Source organism: Filicampus tigris, chromosome 17 (assembly GCF_054856515.1).
Source record: "Filicampus tigris isolate MCC_2025a chromosome 17, RoL_Ftig_1.0, whole genome shotgun sequence".
NCBI lineage: Eukaryota > Metazoa > Chordata > Actinopteri > Syngnathiformes > Syngnathidae > Filicampus > Filicampus tigris.
The window spans coordinates 14642733-14660615 of record NC_141233.1 but is presented as its reverse complement, the minus strand read 5'-3'; the positions used below and the strand labels follow the sequence as shown (position 1 = coordinate 14660615).

Here is a 17883-nt window from a genome sequence, read left to right as displayed (position 1 = left end):
CACTGCAGCCGCAATTACTGTAAAACTGCACAACTTGGAAGTTTCTGAAGGGAGCTTATGGTGTTCGTCCTTAATAAAAAGAAAAGGTCTAAGAATTGTGTAATAATAACCTTGCCCAGTTGACTTTGCGTTCGAAGCAGGGCACATATGGAATAACAACGATTCAACCTCACATTCACAATTGAGTCTTCAATGAAACTACGATAAATGTTTTTGGTTGAATACATTATTCCAAAATGAATACAAGGCAATATTTTGGACCATGGCGAATTCTACACACAAAAAACTCAATCACTTTTCATGTGTTGTTGCTGACAGTGGATATAAAAAGTCTACACACCCCTGTTCAAATGCTACGCTTTTGTGATATTCAAAATGAGACCAAGATTTTTAAAAAAGGAAAAAAGAAAACTTTTTCCCCTACTGTGACCTGTCCTACTCAATTGGGGGAAAAAAGTAAAAAGCCTACTAGAACAACTGAACTGTATACTGTATGTACCATGGAATTTGTAGAACGAAATATTAAAAGTTCCAAAAAGGTCAGGTTTATTGTTGAATCACACTGAATCTATGCCTATCAAAATTATCAACACTGAAAGAAAATGCAAAAAATAAAAAACTCTCATTAGTTGTATAGATGGTGTGTGAGGAAAGTCTTTTTGTGTTTGCTTTTCTTGACACTGCTTAAAGGTGACAATTGAAACAGTGAATCAGTGTCTGACGTCGCAGGGTTGAGATTGGGTGTTAACGGATGTCTTTCCTTCTTTGCCTTTTTATGTTGAACGTCCTCATCACACAGCAACTCCTCAATCGCAGCCTCATTTGTGTGCGTTTTTTTTCTCTTCTTCTTCTTCTTCTTCTTGCTGCCTTTTAAATCGTTTAATGTGTCGCCTTCAGGCATGTCTGGTGCTTCCGTGTCTTCGGTCACGTTCAGCGCGTCGTCATTACGTGTGGCGCCACCGGGAGAACTTTCAGCATAGTTAGCTTGATTAAGTGATGAATTGGGCTCTCGGGATTCTTCGGTCTCACAATGCGCTTGATCTTTATGCTTTTTCTTTTTCTTCTTCTTCTTCTTCTTCTTTACCTTGACCTCATCAGGTTTGGAAAAAGCGCAACCAGCCGTGCTTTCCCGTCCCTCCACATGCGTCGCCACCTGACCGTCATTTCGCCTCTTTTTACCTTCCGAGACCACAGGAATGTTTTCAGGCGAGGCACGGCGACACGACGCGCCCACAAAATCTTCGGCGCTCCGGCGGTCAGCCGACTTCTTTTTCTTTTTCTTGACTCTACGGTGTAATTCTGCCTCCAAAGCACTGCTTTCCTCCACATCAGCAACAAGGGAGGAAGAGGTCCCATTGGTTCTGTTTCCCAGTCCAGACACAAAGTCATCCACTTCTGGGATTGTTTTGCTTCTTTTTTTCTTCTTTTTCCCGCTGACCAGTTGCACATCCTGGTCTCCACTCATTTTTTCATTTCCGTCAGCAGCGCAGCAGGTCCCGTCTGGAGCGTCAAACACGTCTACTCCCTCGGATATACAGGAAGGCATTTTTTCTTCACTTTTGTGTAAAGGTAGAGCATCACTGGGAGATTTCCGGCGAAAGTCATCTCCGGGGAACTTCTGTTTTCTTTTCGCCGTTTCTTGAGAAGTGGTCGTCGTGTCTAAACTCTCTGGTTCTTTATGTGACCTCTTTTTTTTCTTCTTTTTCCCCTGCCTCTCATCATGTAGAGGTTCGCTGACCACACGTGAGAACTCGTCAACCTCCCTTTGCTTTTTTTTCTCTGTGAGTTCACCTGGACTGAAGGAACACATGGCATCTTCTTTTACGCTGGGGTCGAGCTCCAAGTTGACTCGCTCCTTCTCTCGTCTGTTATTTTCTTTCTTTTTCACCGAGGCGACGTCGCCCCCTCCTCTGCTATTATCTTCTGTCCTCGGAGAGTTCGTAACATGCGAAAAGTCGTCCATTCTGTTTTCATGATGATCCAGCCCATCGCGAGCCTGTGCACCGGCTTCGGTGGTTTCCATGGTTACAAACGATGCAGCATCCTCTCCCTCTTCCCGCCCGGACTGCCAATCACTCCCTTCTTCAGAGGCAAAGTCGTCTTGTTTGAATAGCGCAAATCCGGTTGTGTTTTCCGCATCATCAAGTTCTGGGGTTACTTTTGGGAAAAGAGTCCTCTTTCTTTTTGGTGTTTGGGTTTCCGCCACATTATTTCTTTGTGGTTTATTATTTCCCAGCAGGGCAGGATCGTTACAAGTTGAAAAGGATTTTTTTTTGGGCATACTTGACGTGGGCACCTCATTTGATATTTGATCTATTTTCTCCCTTGCTTGAGTAACAACTTCTTCCTCTTCCTGATGTTGCTTGGTACACTGTAGTGGTGTATACCAGGGCTGCTGCCACTTTGCTTTGGATTTTGCCAGGAAAAGTGTTTTTCCCTGCAGCAAAAAAACAACGAGGATCAATTTCATGCTGTTTATAGGGAAAAACAATATGAATTTTGCTATGACAAAAGTCGACGTCAGTTAAAGTTATATGTGTGTTTGTGACACAGTGTGTAAACAAAGTATCCACAATTAAAAATGCAGACAAAACACTTGATTTAAAATTGTCAAATTTGTGCGTGTTTAATCCCTGAATCTTACGCTTTATTCATCTTCTTTTCCCACATTAATTCCCTCCATCTTTTTTTTGTTGAGAGCGTCAGTTTGCTTACCACCACTTTGATGTCCTCGTCACCAGATTTGTGTTCTCCGTCATCTCTGCAAGAGTACAGATTAATTTGCTATTATAAAACAATTGTTCTCATTTAAGTAATTAAAAAATACATGTAACACCTTGATGGAAAGAAAAGTGAGAACATGTGTTAATATCTGTCTTTAGTTATCACTTCCTTTTTGCCAAAATAACCCAGCCACTGGGAAGTGCAATGACGCACTGAAGTCGGAGCTCTTACTTGGTAACTTGACGAAAAATGTGCGTTTGTGAATAACTGAGTATGATGACTACATGTAATAATGTAAAGATACTCACTCGGTCAAGGGTGATATGTCGTCATCATCTTGGTCAACTGTTGGTAGACCTTCATGCAAATCCTCTGCTCCCTGCCACAACTCGACACATTTAAAGAAGCCCCCCATCACGTAATTCTGGAAGCAGAAAATATCAAATATTGAAGGAACATAAAAGTTGCAAAATGTTAACATACAAGGATGCAACCCGGGCTGATCCTTACGTGAAATTTTAGATTCTGTTTTGTGCGTAACTGAGTGCTGCCTGGCTTCCATCTCCTTCCAGGGAGAAAAGAGAAGCTGTATTTTGGCAGCTTTATGTTTCTTTTCTTTCTCTTCTTTCTGCTCGTCTCATGGTCAGCGTCATCACTGAGGGAGGATGAAGTGTCCCCACCACTGACGTCTAGCTCAGTGGAAAAGGTGTGCCGTGATGATTTCCTGCGTCTGACTGTTCTCACGGGCTGAGGCACGGGCAACTGGGTTATAAACAGGCTGTCTCCCGAATCACTGCAAAGAAACAATCACAAATTCACAAACAAGTAAGTGTGCTGCTAAGGAAGTTGTTCTCTCAAGGAGAACGTGTGAGAAAAAATGTTATTCATTTATTTTTAATGACACAATTACTGCATGGTTTTATGAATTATAATATAATGCTATTTTTCTCATTAAAAAAACATCACCCACATTTTTTTTGGGGGGGGGGGGCGAGGGGCTGAAACGACTGAAGACATTTCCAATCATTTTCATGGGAAAAGACGCATCTCACGGCACCACTGATACAATTTTCTTGGCATTTTTGTTTGGTTGATGTGCCGTGAGATTTTTCTAAGGCAGTAAATATGTGGCTTGGACTAATAAGGTTGCAAAACACTGTACCTGTCGACTTCATTGGGGGCTTCGGGTTTGCGATCTTGGCTACTCGGTCCTGCCGAGCACTCGAGGTACTGCGATATTTTCTTCACATAATCGGGAGGAAACCTTTCCAGGACGGCGTGGCCTGATGACAACGCCTCAGCCAAGGCATCAGATTGAGTCAAACCAACATCATCACCAACATTGTGTGTCTCTGACATTTTGGGCTTTCTTTAGATAGTTAGTTGGTCCTTAGTCTAATTCATGTCGGAAATGAGCAAACTCCTGGATGGCCATAAAATTATGACATCTCGTTTATACAGCTCAAGCAACAGACAGGCGGTTCACAATAAGTAAACTTTACGTAGTCAGCTTGACGCGTGCTTCCGGATAATAAACAAGGAAGTAGGTTGTGCGACGCGCGTCACGTGACTTCCTCAACGCTCACCAAAGAATAAAAATGTCAAGAGAAGACCCTCATACTTTTACTTCTGTTTTCGTCTACCCGTTATACGCACGCCACTGAATATATTTTTGAAGTCCCATACGACAAAAAATAACGTGAAACTGCACAAACGACAACAGTAATACTTGCCCTGGACGAAATACATTCGATATATTTTAGGCATAGCCTTGCAGCGTAGGCGATGTCACACGTACATGATAAGTAAAATCTAGTTACTTTATTTTACTCTTTGATCGTCCTTAACCCAGACACGGTCAAAATACGCTTTTCCAGTTTCCCGTCTCCTCGCTTAACTTGCACTCAAATAGACATCATGGCAGATGTTAGCAAAACTGAAAAGGTTCAGTTGCATGTCCCAAACCTAGAGGAACTGCGTTCCGGTAAGTACTCGAACAAATACATGGTACGTGGTCAGACGAGAGAATCAAACTATTATTATTGTTTGCAGTATTACAAACAGGGCTGGAAGATAACTTTGCAGAAGTTAAGGTGAGCGTGGTGGAATGTCCTGATCTCACTAAACAGCCGTTCAACTTTCCTGTTAAGGGTAAGGTTACTTTTACACAATGACAAAACACACCTTACACACATTAAATATAAGTATAAGATTTAAATATGTGCACTTTTGTTTACCATGTGATGTTTACCTCAAACCTCAGGTTTGTGTGGAAGTCCCCGGGTCACAGATGTGGGAGGAGTACCTTACCTGGTTCCTCTGGTTCAAAAGCACAAGGTACTGTTGTCTACAAGTCACCCAGAAATGCGAGAGCATCTGTTGGCGTGTTGACCATTTTTTTTTTTTTGCTTCTTATTAGGAATATGACATGAATGCTATATCAAGGGAGTTGGAGCTACCAGGAGCGTTCATCCTAGGTGCAGGGGCCGTTCCCGCGAGGATCGTGGGGATTAATGCTGAGGTAGTCCCCTAAAATATTTTCAGCAATGATTGCAATTTTTTTTAATTTGAACATTGGCAATCTCCAACCACCATTTTAGAGCTGTCACTGTTAGTTTTGTAATTCACATAACATGTACAATGGAACCTGGAGATCAGATTTATTTGGATTTCAAAACAAATTTTCCTGAGTGAATCATCACTTTTTAACAACAAAAAAAGAAGTTAACCAGTGTGAGATGTAATACAACAAAAAAGTCTACCTACCTAACCTTAATAACAAGTGAAAGTGCATACAGTAATTCTTAATTAATTACAGTAAGTCTCACTGCTTTGCGTGTAATTCGGCAACGTTCAGAAGTCTTGTGCTGCATCATGCATTATGGCGGTCCATCTTTTGTAATAAAAGTTGGCAAAAAGCCAAAAAAAAAAAACGCAATGTTGTCAATAGGTGTGAATTTTGAGTGTGAATGCTTGTTTCGAACAAATTCCACCTCTCGTCCAAAGTCAGCCAGGATTGGCTTCAGATAACAGTTGACCCTAATGACGACAAGCGTTACAGTATAAAAGATGGATGGAGGTTTTTAAGTGTAATTAGTGTGGTATTTTAAAATGAAAACAAATCAAAAAACTACAACGCTCAGTCTTATTTTTTCTTCATTTTTAATTATGAACCAAATCACGAGTGATTAATTGTAAAAATAACAACTGAAGTAAAATGTTAACTATTTAGCATAGCATCTGTTTTTTTTTCTTTGTTTTTTTGGGAATCAACCTAATTGCTAGATTTTGTGTTCCAGGTAATAGGCAATAGAAAATGGCTTCACTCATAACTGCTTCTATAGGTCACTGAAAAATAGCATAGTGGGCATGACTGATAGTTTGGAAATACTGTGTGAACTATGGGCTAAAGCTAAGTAAATGACTCCAAAAGGTTTATTACTAAACTGATAGTTGTGGTCATTATCCGTTGTCCTATTCCCTGAAACTGTGTCACCATTTAGGCTGTACTGACAAGAAAAGGCAACTTATTAGAATTTCTTTCACTTTTAAACAAATCAAACTGACCTTTGACATAGTGTATATATTTTGCTGTCCCAGTTGATGCCACTGGTTCTGACTGAAGCCGATGGAAGGCCTGCAGTGAACAGCAGCTACTTCTCCTCTATCAATCCAGTTGATGGCCAGTGTCTGCAAGAAAGATACAGTGACAAATTCTCTGACTGCAACTTCGGACTGCTGGGGAATCTTTACGCTTGTGAGGGGAAGCCAGGGAAGGTGATGATCATGATTGTAACTACTACAAATAGAGCAAAAGCAAAGTATGAATGAATAAAAAAAATCTTGTATTATACAAATGAAAAGAAAAAAAATTATTGTAAGAATTTGGACGCTGTGTGTCACGTGTACTTGCTTGCTTTTATGTTAAGGATTTGATCGTCATGTACAGTAATTTCACAAATGTTGCCTCTGGCCTCCGTTAATGCGAAATCGTCCATGATTTTCATGTATGATCTCTTCCCCCCAACGATGTGGTTTAAGTTCAACGCTCCTGGGACATGGTTGACCTCAAGTGGGTGTTTATTAAGTTGAGCTTTAACAAGGATTCCACAAGGGGGCGCAAATTGCTCATACAAACCGCGTTGAATTGCTAGACAGCCGTACCCTTCTGTTCACAGGTCATTGAGGTGCGGGCCAAGAGGAGAACGGGAGAGCACAGCATTGTGACGGCCTTGAGGAAGACTCTGGAGGTTCAGTACCCTGATAAAAGCCTGGCTCTGGGGGGCACGTTCATCATCCAGAAGGGGAAAGCTAAAATCCACATCATGGTAAATATGAGCATCCTGATGCAGTACCTTTAAATGAGATTAAAGGGACATATTATGGAAAATTGACTTTTTGTGTATAAATAGTTGAGTCTCTGGCGTGCCTGCCCTGCCCACACATCAATTGTGAAATGAAACAACCAAGTAAATCTTTTACATGCTTATTTATGAACATTTTTTCACATGCAAAGCCTTTTGTTGCATGGACGGATTAGTGAAGTTGTCCACGCGGTGAGGGTGGCTGATATTTATGTTTGGTCCGCTTTTCCACGGCAGTTTGCAGTCACTTTTTTTTTCTATATTCGCACAGTCGCTTACTTGGGATGAATTCTATACTCTCCATCGGCCCAGCAGTATATGGGGCGGGGCCTCTCAAATGAGCCAGTTTCTTCAAGCCAAAAATGGGGTGTGAACAGTGTCCTATCATTTTTTATATTTCTGGTCTATTTTTTACAAAAGCATGTCTCGATGGTGAGTTATATTTCGACACCTGGGAACCTTTTTAAATTGTCGGGAAAATGCATACTCACTGTATGGAAAGATGGGCATAGTGAGACTCATGCTGACCGTTTATTCACAGCCAAGAGAGTTCTCGGTCTGTCCGCTCACTTCCGACAAAGAGGTCAACAACTGGCTCAAACACTTCGAGGTGAACGCCCCACTCATCTGCCAGTCGGTGCTTGTATCCAAAGATCCTGTGAGTGAATATCTCATCAATTAATGAATATCCATCCATCCATTATCCAAACCGCTTATCCTATACTACTGTGAAAAAAGTCTTAGGCCACCATTAGATGATTTGTTTTAGAGATGTTATAATGACTACACGGTGATGTACATAAAATTTGTACCTAGAATGTCAAGCAATAGAGCGTAAAAAAAAACCCAACTCATTGGTAGCTACTTGCTGGTTCATAGAGAGATTTTTTTTTTTTCAAATCTTCAACTTTGTCTTTATATTCACGATTTTATTTCAAAAGAATGCCATGGAAGTGATTAAAACAACAAACCTAGTGGTGGCGTAAGACTTTTCCACAATTCTGTACATTTGTGCAGTGTTTCCCAACTTTTATTATTTTCAAGATACATATTGTACTGTATATGAGGGAAAAAAAATCTCACAGAACACCTCCAAAAAATAATGCCATAAAAAGGATATACTGTACATTGAACCCCCGCTACTTCACAGATTACCATTTGCGCCCGATTGTTATTTTGAGGTATTCACAGTATACAAGCAAGTCCGAATTTAGATGTGTTCACTGTAGTACTATGTTGTGTCGCAACCCGCTGGGCAGTACTGTAGTCTACTGGAACAGATGCAGCATAATAAAGAGCAAGAACAAGAGGCAGAGAACGTCCACAACGACACTCCAGTAATAAATAGTCGTTTTTGGGGACTCACCAAAATGGCGCAGATGGTCGCCTCAGTTCCGCGCTCTTTCGTCTTGCCTTTGTTTTTGTCATTTTTATTCATCTTTGGCGACTCAATGCCACTTACTTACATGAGATAAGACTTGCTAACTCTTGTCCTGGCATACTGTGGATGAAAAAAAAAACACACATTATTTGTAGTAATCTCTTAAGGCCTAATGTGCCACGGCAAAGTAGTTGGGAATCACTGCATTAGTGAAAACAATGCTGCTGTTAACCCAATCGTCAGTTTCAATGACCATTTGGGTGCTTTGTATTAAGGGACTTGACCTACGTGTGGAGCACACCCACTGCTTCAGTCACCATGGAGAAGGTGGCCACTACTACATAGACACCACACCTGACAGCGTGGAGTACTTGGGCTACTTTGCGGCTGCAGAGTTCATGTACCGCATCGACAGGCCCAAAGAAACACATGCAGTTGGAAGAGAGTAAACAAAAACTGCATGGTGCACCGGTATTAATGATAAGTCAGTATAAATGGTCATTTTGGTGAAACGCTAACAATTTAAAGCAACACTGTGTCATATGGGAGTTTTTGTTGATTATGGCGGTGCCATGTGGACACTTGTAAATCAATCTTTCATCAAAAGAGTTGAGAAAAAAAAATGAGTACGGTTGAATTCTTGCCCAGTGCTGCTTTAATTTTACATGTTGAAAATCAGTGTACTGTATTTGTGGAGATATTCAGAAGGTTTCTGTATAAGATAATTGCACTTTGTAATTTGGAATATCCCACCGGATTAATAAACCATTTTAAAAATAAGTTCATTTGGTACCTCGTACTTGCATACTGTATCTATCAAAATGTCAAAAAAAGAGCCAACCCCTCTGTTCTTCGAAATTGAGCAATTCTGCATGCTCCAAGCCGGAGTTCTTTAAATAAAGAAAATTGACTCGAGGCTATCTAATGTGAATTTAATGTTTGTGGCACGCCACAACACATGACAAACACTACTTTAAAAAAAAAAGAAAAAAAAAAGAAAACATATTTACATCGATGAGCTGTTTTGTGGTCACAGATTCCAATAAATTGGAAAATATAAGTGCTGAAATTAGCAAATAGTTTTCATATAAATACTCACTGAAAGGAAAAATAAAAAATTTCTCCAACTCCTCATTCTTAAAATATTGACAAAAGTTGACACAATCTGATCTGCCAACAAAAAAAAAAACAAGACAGTGAGTATGATGTCTTTCTGTCCACTTAAAACAACCACAGAAATCCAACCAATCATAATTCTAGTTGGTTTCTGCTCCGCTCTTCCATTTGCAGATCAATAGGCCGACGTCTCTTATAGTTGGTCTGCGCATGCTCATCCGGAAGGGCTGATTCTTTGTCCACAGAGCCATTTTAGTGCTTCACCGCAGATAATACTCAATGGCTGCAGAAAAAGCGGCAAAGCCTCCACATCCCAGGACCCCGGCCTTCAGACCAGCTACAAATGTGAAAAAATACAAGTGTTGGACATAAGGGGAAAAAAAAGCAGACAGACAGACATCATCTATGTAAATATGGCTTTTTACATACCTCGAAAGCCAATTGCTCCTCCAGTGATACAGCCACTATACACTGCATTCTTCCAGTCTGATTTGCCTCTGTGCTGTAAATAAAATTGGACAAATGTTACAACTTTGTCTGAGTCTGCTAAAATAGAGGAAACTAACTTCACTGTCTTTAAAAGACCTTGTAAAGTGAATTCAGAGTGGGGAAAGTTAATGCACAAGAAAATATTATATGCTTTATGACTTCTTCTGTGCCATCATTTATCTTTTTATCCGTGCTGAGTTTCACGCATATTTGGGAGGGGCGCTGCTTTATTGTATCCTGGATTCTGTGCACAAAATAAGGACTTGTGCTGTGATCATACCGATTCTATGATGCACTCTGTACAGGAGAACATGGCGCCCACTATGGCAAAGTTCTTAGCGTAGGACATGCCCCTCTGGCCCATGTCTCTGAGGACTTCTCGTGCAGTGGGGGTCCTCAGTGGATCCTTGGGATCGAAACCAACATTGGTGTCTATACCTGCAGTGAAAACACCAAACGCTCCCCCGAGGACAAACCCTGTGCAAAACAAACAAACAATAAAAGATGTAAACAATGACTGGTTAGGAATTTAAGCTTTTCATTATAATAATGGCACGTATTCCAAACTTATCGATTAAATTGAGTTCATTTGTAGGGTGATTTTATCATTTTAACAGTTGCCATAGTTCAAAGTGCATCCCCGCTTTAATTTGAGCGTAATTATTTTCCTTCTGACCAGACAGGAGCCGGTAGAAGCAATGATAGAAGACAAAACAATGGCGTGTCCACAAATGTGTTTCATTTTAGACACGATGCATTGATAACCTTAATAAATTGCATTTAATGTACCTCCAACGCAGGCCAAAAGGGACTTGAAAGCGCAGCTCTCCATTGCCCTCTCTATCCTCTTTTGCTCCTCGCTTTTGGGAGGCACAGGTAGTCCCCCCATGACACCGGGATTCAAGTCCTTCACGATCCTCTTGTCCCCAATGAGATGATCCAGGACCATACTGTACTGAATCGGCGGGCTTTCCATGCTCGGACCAGCTGAAAGAGAACTTTTAGAATCAGACACGAAAGCCTCTGCAGCACTCGTGGGGGCCGCCATGTTTATCAATGACAGCGCTTTAAGTAAATGTAGTGTTGGAGGAGCAGGGGCTGATTCGTTCCATTCGTAATAATTTTGGCTATTGTTAATTTGATTTCAAAACTAGAAAAATTCTGCATAATCGTGTTTTAAATATGCAATTAATACCGTATTTTTTTCAGATCAGATGTGGCGTCATTCATTGTAAATGGGTTTCATATCATCACATTTAGGCCAATATGACACTTTAATTAGGGTTATTCGCGCACTGTTATTATAGTTATTTTATCTTATCTAAAATACATATTTATACCACAGGTACAACCACGGACCGGCACGACGGCTACGACGCAGCGGCGACCCGCGTTGACTACATTTCCCATAAACCACTTTGAGTACTGCGCCACGCGCTCCACCTATCCGGCGGCCAGCTGTGACTTGGTCTTGGTGACTGGAGGCGGTAGAGGCGGCTGCATCCTGGCCCGACAACAGCAACACCTCAGTACCACAAACAGGTGAGAAGCGCAAATAACACATTCTCGTCTCTCTCTCTCTCTCTCTCAGACCTTGGACTGTGCTCTTGTGCATTGTGTGTCTTTTGTCAATTTGTATTAACTTTGCCTTTCGGTGTGCTGTGCTGAGAACGGGAAAAGCTGCAGCGACGTTAATGTTAATTTAACTCGGATGACAGATGGCTCGTAACTGGAGACGCGCATGTTCGATTTAATGGAAATATAATATTTGAACGGTATCAGCAGACGCAGAGGACGGGCAACGCCGTTTATGCGCTATGTGCCACAGTGTGACTGGCTGCAAGAACGGAATCTTTATATTGTCGTCTTGGGACACATTAATGCTCTTATTCAATTGTTTCACAACCTTTATTGAGATAAGACACGTGTTTTAGATGGGGGAAAAAACAATCACCACACCCACCAAAGTCACAAAAAGTATACTGAAATAATGATGATCTCGTGTTATTTTAGTTATGAATTCAATTGAAATCTGCATGCCTTTAGTTCTGTTACATGAATGGCAAGAAGTTTTAAAATTGTTTGTTGTCGCTGAAATGATTGTTTTCATAATTACACGCCTCATAATAATAACAGGAATCACTGCAATGTCTAATTACTATTTTTTTATTTATTTATTACTATGTAAGGACAGCACATAACTGCTGAACAGCAAACAAACATTACCGTAATTAAGTGCAAGAACACGTGTTGTGCTTTTTTTTTCCTACAAACATGAACTCATTCCGAATTTTAATATTGAGATACTATCTCCTGCATATCATTCCAAATCCGTCAAAAAATATTAGACCTACTCACGTAGTATAGGGCAGTACAAGACACAGTGAAAGCTCAAGTAAGCCATATCTGCCATCTGGTGGTGACTGGTGATATTACAACTTAAAACTACAGTCGCATATTCACAGTTCGGCACACACAAATTTGTATATTAGCTGATTTTATAGAAAATATTTTGTTTTCTCCCCCCCTGGTTTTTCCAGGATTCCTTTTCCCATTTCCTCCCTGTATTTCGTGGAAAACATATTGAATGTTTATCAGCGTTCTTGGAAGAATTTGGGGGGACTTGTAATTTAAATTTTTTTTTTTTTTAATTTTTTTATTAATCAAGGGCCCACTTAGATTGTGGCTGCAATGCAGCCCACGGGCCGCCAGTTGCCCATCTCTGCTCTAGATGCAAATGAGTACTGTTTAAAGTCCCCTCACATTTTAAATAGTGCCTGTTCTTATTTACGTGGTCGTCCAACCGTTTGTTCCTCATTAGTGAAGCTTCCAAAATAAGGCACTGTTGTTTTTAATGTGCTTTGTCAGTGAAAGCTTGCTGTTCACATTTTTAAAGGCCCATTTTCTTTCACTCAGCAACCCATTTGGCATGACCACAGAGGTGTTATTCATTTGTTTACTGCCATAGCCTTAATTAATGTAATTAGTACCTTGTGTACCCTGTAACGTAAAGTTTAAAGATGTGTATGGGTGAAAAGCTGTACTTTCTTTGTTGGTTTGGATATGAGTTGTAATGGATAATGTGCATTTTTGTGGAGTTGATATTGATATATACAAGTACAGTATTGTCTTTAACCAATACTGGCCTTGTTTCCATAAATGGCAGACATGATTGTGGATAACTTAAATGAATCCTTTCCTCTCGCTGAGTTAGCATGTCTGATTTAGTTCCAATAAACCACAATACACACTGTGACTTTTCTTACCCATTTTACGGCGGTTCATTGAACAGGACAAAATACACAAATGCTCAAAAATGTCATTAAAAACGGATGAACTTTCACCGTTTGCATTTGCGATAAATGTTTTGAATTGTAAAGAGACTTTGTACACCCTGTTCACAAATTCTGAGTGACTTTATATGACAGTGTTGTGTTGAAGGACGAGACTAAGCATTGAGTGGATCTTGCAGGCATATTTTGGGGAACCCAACTGGGCAACAAACGAGAGCTTCCAATTTTCTCTTGCTACTTTTGAAAATGTCAGAGTGAGGCGTTAAAAAAAAAAAAAAAAGATATATGCACCAAGTATTACGGCATGGTCAATGTAAATATTGTTTGGAGCTAAATAAAGCTTTTTTTTCCCCACCCCTTATGGTTAGCCACACCAGAAGTGGAAATAGTTGGAAGTCTGCTTTTTGGAACAGAACACATAATGGGACAGAGTTGAATATCTTTTGACATTTGAAATGAAAACCGTATTGAGTGTGTAAAGATACTTCTGTCTGCGCTCAGTGTGATGATTTTCAAATCACCTGTACGATTCTGCCGCATTTCTCTTAATTTAACGATGTCGTTGAAGCATACTGCACTAGACTCGGCATGTCCTTGTGGAAACTGGAGACGTGAGCCTCTGTGTTATTTATTTTTTTTCTTTGGCTACTCTCATCCTCTGTTTGAATCATTACCCAGGCAGTTCCTGTCATTTTGCTTGCTATTTATAGCATATGGGCTATCTGGGAAGGACCCATGTTCAGTTGCCCTTACTACAAGTGGCGCAAGACAATGCCCGGTGGTGTGGAAGACTTGTTCGCCGCGAGAGGAACTGAATACCCCCATCCAATACAGGGAATTCAAAATTTTGTCTCGGCGGATGTCTGCAACTCCTCAATGTAAAAATAATAACAGCATAGTGAGTAGCGAACTAGCCGCTGCGCTCCAGTCCTTCGTGTACATGCAGCGATGATGTGACCTTGTGATGTGGTACAGAGGGTGGAAGGCTGGCTATTATGAAATGCGGTCGGAGGATGATGTAATAAATCATATAAACTGACTTGTTGAAGGCCCTGCCCTTGAGCAAAAGCAAATAGCGAAATGGACAGGAGCTCCTTGCTTGACAGTAGCGCGGCTGTCAATGTTGTACTTTAGTTATATAACCACATGAATCGTTTCATCGGAAATATTTTCTTCAGTGGCAACAGTGACTCACTTTGAGGAAGAATTGCCAGTGCGCAGGAAGCTAGGTTTGTCCGGAGAGAGAGAAAGAATCACTGACTTGCGTTCAAATGTAATATTCAATTATTTGGATCATCTTTGAAAAATTTTTTTCAAAGTGTCAGTCTGTATTTATTTTCCATCTGCCACATGTTTGGATTAACTAGGAGCGAGTTATCTCTTCACCTGGGGGGGGGGGACAACAACGCATACTTGACAAGCATTGTCCAAGGAATGCCGCTTCTGTAATGGATCACCAAGATCGCATTTGACGTGAAGCTGACATGTCTGGTTTTTACACTTGCCTGAATACACGGAGAATGTGTTAAAGGTGACAGATGCGTAGATATTATTAGGTTGTCTCTTCATGGTAAACAGGACAAGCAAGTTGTCGTGTAATGTGAGCACCGGCTGGGAAAAATGTGAAATATTTATCTGAGAGGTAATGATCAAATGCAAAATGGGAGGGCATGGGAGAGAAGCTGCAGCGGAACTCTCCTTGGCCTGGCCCGTGCATTACGTTGCTCCATTGTGGAAAGTCAGTCATTGAGCTTTGTTCACATGGATGCCGCGCAAGTGTTTCTATGGAATCCGCCCACTCACTCGAAATGCACGCAGCAAAGTAAGCCGAAGTTTCCGCAACGTGGCTGAGGCTGTTTATCGGACTCCCAAGTTTGACACCATCAGGGCAGGAAGTCGAGCACACTGGGGAGCCTGGCTCGAAAAAAAAAAAACTTGAAACACAGCCTCTAGCTCATGAACTTTGCATGAGAATTTTAGTTAGTGTTTGCTTGATCATACTTGGTGACCTAATGCGTGAATGTGACTGCTGTGAAGTGACAAAGTCTAATACATCAGTCATTGCTAAGCGTGCGACTAAGAATATTATCACGTATTAAGGAATCATTGAAGCATGTGCTTGGCTAATTGAAAATTCAATTCAATCAAATACATGAACTTAAAGTGAAAGTCAACGCAAACATTTTTTTTTTTTCAAGAATACAGTATGTTCTATGCAAGCCCACTAGTTGAAACAGGGCATTCTGATAAATATTGCATTTATGGATAAGTGTTAATCCACTCGTTTTGAGCTATCGCTGGGGGGGGGCGGCCATTTTGTCTTCTGTCGACTGAAAATGACATCCCAACTGCTCACAACGGCTAATCATGGCTCAGATTCAGAAAACAGGTCAGCCATGATTGGTCGTTGTGAGCAGTTGTGATGTCATTTTCAGTTGACACAAAACAAAATGGCCGCCCCCCCAGCACTAAAAACAAGTGCATTGTGCTGCTTAACTTATATTCCACACATGCAAAATTTATCAGAATGCCATGTTTCAACTAGTGGGCCTGAGGGGAACATATTCTTGCAAAAAATATGTTTGGGTTGACTTCAACTTTAAAAAAGTTATATTTTTACTTCACGATTTTTACACTTTTATGGTGTTAAGCAAGCTAACCTAAAACTACTCAAATGTCACAGCTATCAAATTTTCCCCCTAGATGTGAGGTGGTGTGGGCCACGCCCCTGGCCGCAACTTAGCTCCGCCCCTGCATTACCCACCAATACGCTACCCAGTTTCTCTTATTTGCAATATTACACTATACCACTAAACCTGAAATGAGGAATAGACCACCTATGTTAATTTAAATGTATTTTTAACTCCCATTTTTGAATCAATGACGGAGTAATATTTGTATGTGGTACTAAATGCAATTGTTGACTGATCTGAGAGGTGTTTGGGTTCACTAGAAAATTCATTTCTTCACCTGGGAGGAAAAAAAAAAAAAAAAAAAAGCACACACTTGGCAAGTGTTGTTATGATAGTCCATAAATTCATCCAATACTGCAGAAGGGCCACCAGGAATGAGAAGCAGGGTGTAGCCAAGGTTTGTCACCATGCACACATGCAGAGACAAACAACTATTTGAATTATGAAGGTCTGTGGGAGGAAGCTGGAAGAGCGCACACATGAAGGGGGAAAAGAGCAGGAACACTCCAGTTAGAAAGGCCTCGGTCGATTCCAGCCGGAGCCGGCGGCTCTCAATGCAAATCAAGTGTAGCTGCACTAAAATTATTGGCAGGTTGATATTTGCATTCTCGCAAATTTCCACGCATTCCCCAACTTCCTTGATTATGATTTTGGAAGAGTCTTGCGTCTGGTCGCGTATCACTTTCACATCTCCCCAGACTAAAGAGGAACACGGAGACTGTCTCGCAGCGCGAGGCTAATAATACATTCTTCTGCTCTCATTTTAGCTGAGGTCATGATTCTGAGAAGACCACCTCCCTAGCTTTAGCTACGATATAAATGTTAATGTTCATTTCGAATGTGTCGTATTGGAAATGGTTCAGACAGTCAAGTGTTTAGTTGCCGCAATTTGAACTCATGATCTAATGTTGTGCTGTTGTAAAATGAGTGTTGGTGTCACGACAGCTGATTTGTCACCTTTGGTAAATGTGAATTGTTATAATGACTTTGTATTTATACTTTTGCATCACAAGAGGACAGTGTGTCCGGAAATGAGACACAAAACGAGAGAGAGGTTTCACTCAATGGATCGTCAACTTGACATTGAATGTGCTAACGTGTTTACGATGTGACCGCGGTGTTAGCATGATGTGTGGTTGCACCGTATTGTAAAGCCGCCCACCCACTCAGCTGAATCACCACCATTGTGCATGAGTAGTGGTCAATGTGACTCCGTTTTTTTTGGGGGGTATACAATACAATATAGTGGGAAAAGAAATACACGATACGGAAATAAAAAAAAAAAGAACAGTTTTATTCCACTTTTTCCAGGCAGCCGCACTGATGGCAGGAATCCTCATCCGATATACTTTGGAATGCTTGACTCGTGGGTCAATATTTTAAAAAATATTTCAAACAACCTTAAAACCTGCATGGAGATAGTTTAGAACTGAGGAACTAAAAAGGTGTCAAAAAGTTATCGCCATAAGACCAAAATAACAATCAACTCAGCAATCGCGAAGGCCCAGTCTCACACGCGTATGTTTCTTGTTAAGTGAATATTGAATTGTTCTTCAAGCGTGTGTTGCGTTAAGCGTAGCTTGGTTGTGAACAGTTTGTGTAGCGACGCAGGGGTGTGGTCAGACCAAATTTAGCTTCTTCGCCACAATCGAAGGCCCGTTTCATTCCTCGCCAAAGCGCAGTTTGCATTCTACCCACATGCGACAGCCTTGGCATACCATAGCATGTGGGATCCAAATCACAACAGACTGGAAGAGCGTAAAAAGTCAGAACCCTCCACAGTGAAGTGACCCGCCCTCACATTAAGGAACACTGGCCTTACT

The 17883-nt window shown here is 41.0% G+C and overlaps 4 protein-coding genes across 8 annotated transcripts in view; 2 read left to right on the top strand and 2 right to left on the bottom strand.

Moving 5' to 3' along the window:
• Window positions 1-522: 522 nt before the first annotated feature.
• On the bottom strand, window positions 523-4084 carry LOC147133551 (uncharacterized). The gene is made up of 5 exons (XM_086057053.1): window positions 3887-4084; window positions 3235-3517; window positions 3033-3148; window positions 2716-2761; window positions 523-2437 (listed from the first exon to the last, which is right to left on the bottom strand). The coding sequence occupies exons 1-5, from the start codon at window positions 4081-4083 to the stop codon at window positions 626-628; spliced, it is 2454 nt and encodes an 817-aa protein (XP_085913179.1). The 5' UTR covers window position 4084; the 3' UTR covers window positions 523-625.
• Window positions 4085-4205: 121 nt separating this feature from the next.
• Window positions 4206-9320, top strand: bkgd (beta-keto-L-gulonate decarboxylase). Its single transcript, XM_086057087.1, has 8 exons — window positions 4206-4708; window positions 4777-4875; window positions 4988-5061; window positions 5144-5245; window positions 6325-6501; window positions 6903-7052; window positions 7630-7746; window positions 8745-9320. The coding sequence occupies exons 1-8, from the start codon at window positions 4642-4644 to the stop codon at window positions 8916-8918; spliced, it is 960 nt and encodes a 319-aa protein (XP_085913213.1). The 5' UTR covers window positions 4206-4641; the 3' UTR covers window positions 8919-9320.
• Window positions 9321-9380: 60 nt separating this feature from the next.
• timm22 (translocase of inner mitochondrial membrane 22 homolog (yeast)) overlaps window positions 9381-17883 on the bottom strand; it is a 43764-nt gene continuing 35261 nt past the window's right edge. For 2 of the 3 annotated variants that reach the window (XM_086057094.1, XM_086057095.1), the window contains exons 3-6: window positions 10864-11061; window positions 10355-10551; window positions 10015-10087; window positions 9774-9922 (exon numbers count right to left, since the gene is read on the bottom strand). In XM_086057094.1, coding sequence (XP_085913220.1) covers window positions 9846-9922; window positions 10015-10087; window positions 10355-10551; window positions 10864-11050 — 534 coding nt within the window. In that variant the 5' untranslated portion in view covers window positions 11051-11061 and the 3' untranslated portion in view covers window positions 9774-9845. Of the gene's footprint in view, window positions 9923-10014; window positions 10088-10354; window positions 10552-10863; window positions 11151-17883 lie in introns of those variants that run through there. The other variant, XM_086057092.1, reaches the window with a different exon arrangement.
• Window positions 11481-17883, top strand: part of specc1 (sperm antigen with calponin homology and coiled-coil domains 1) — a 44225-nt gene continuing 37822 nt past the window's right edge. For 2 of the 3 annotated variants that reach the window (XM_086057036.1, XM_086057034.1), the window contains exon 1: window positions 11481-11616. The gene's annotated coding sequence lies outside the window, so the exon portion shown is untranslated. The remainder of the gene's footprint in view (window positions 11617-17883) is intronic. The other variant, XM_086057035.1, reaches the window with a different exon arrangement.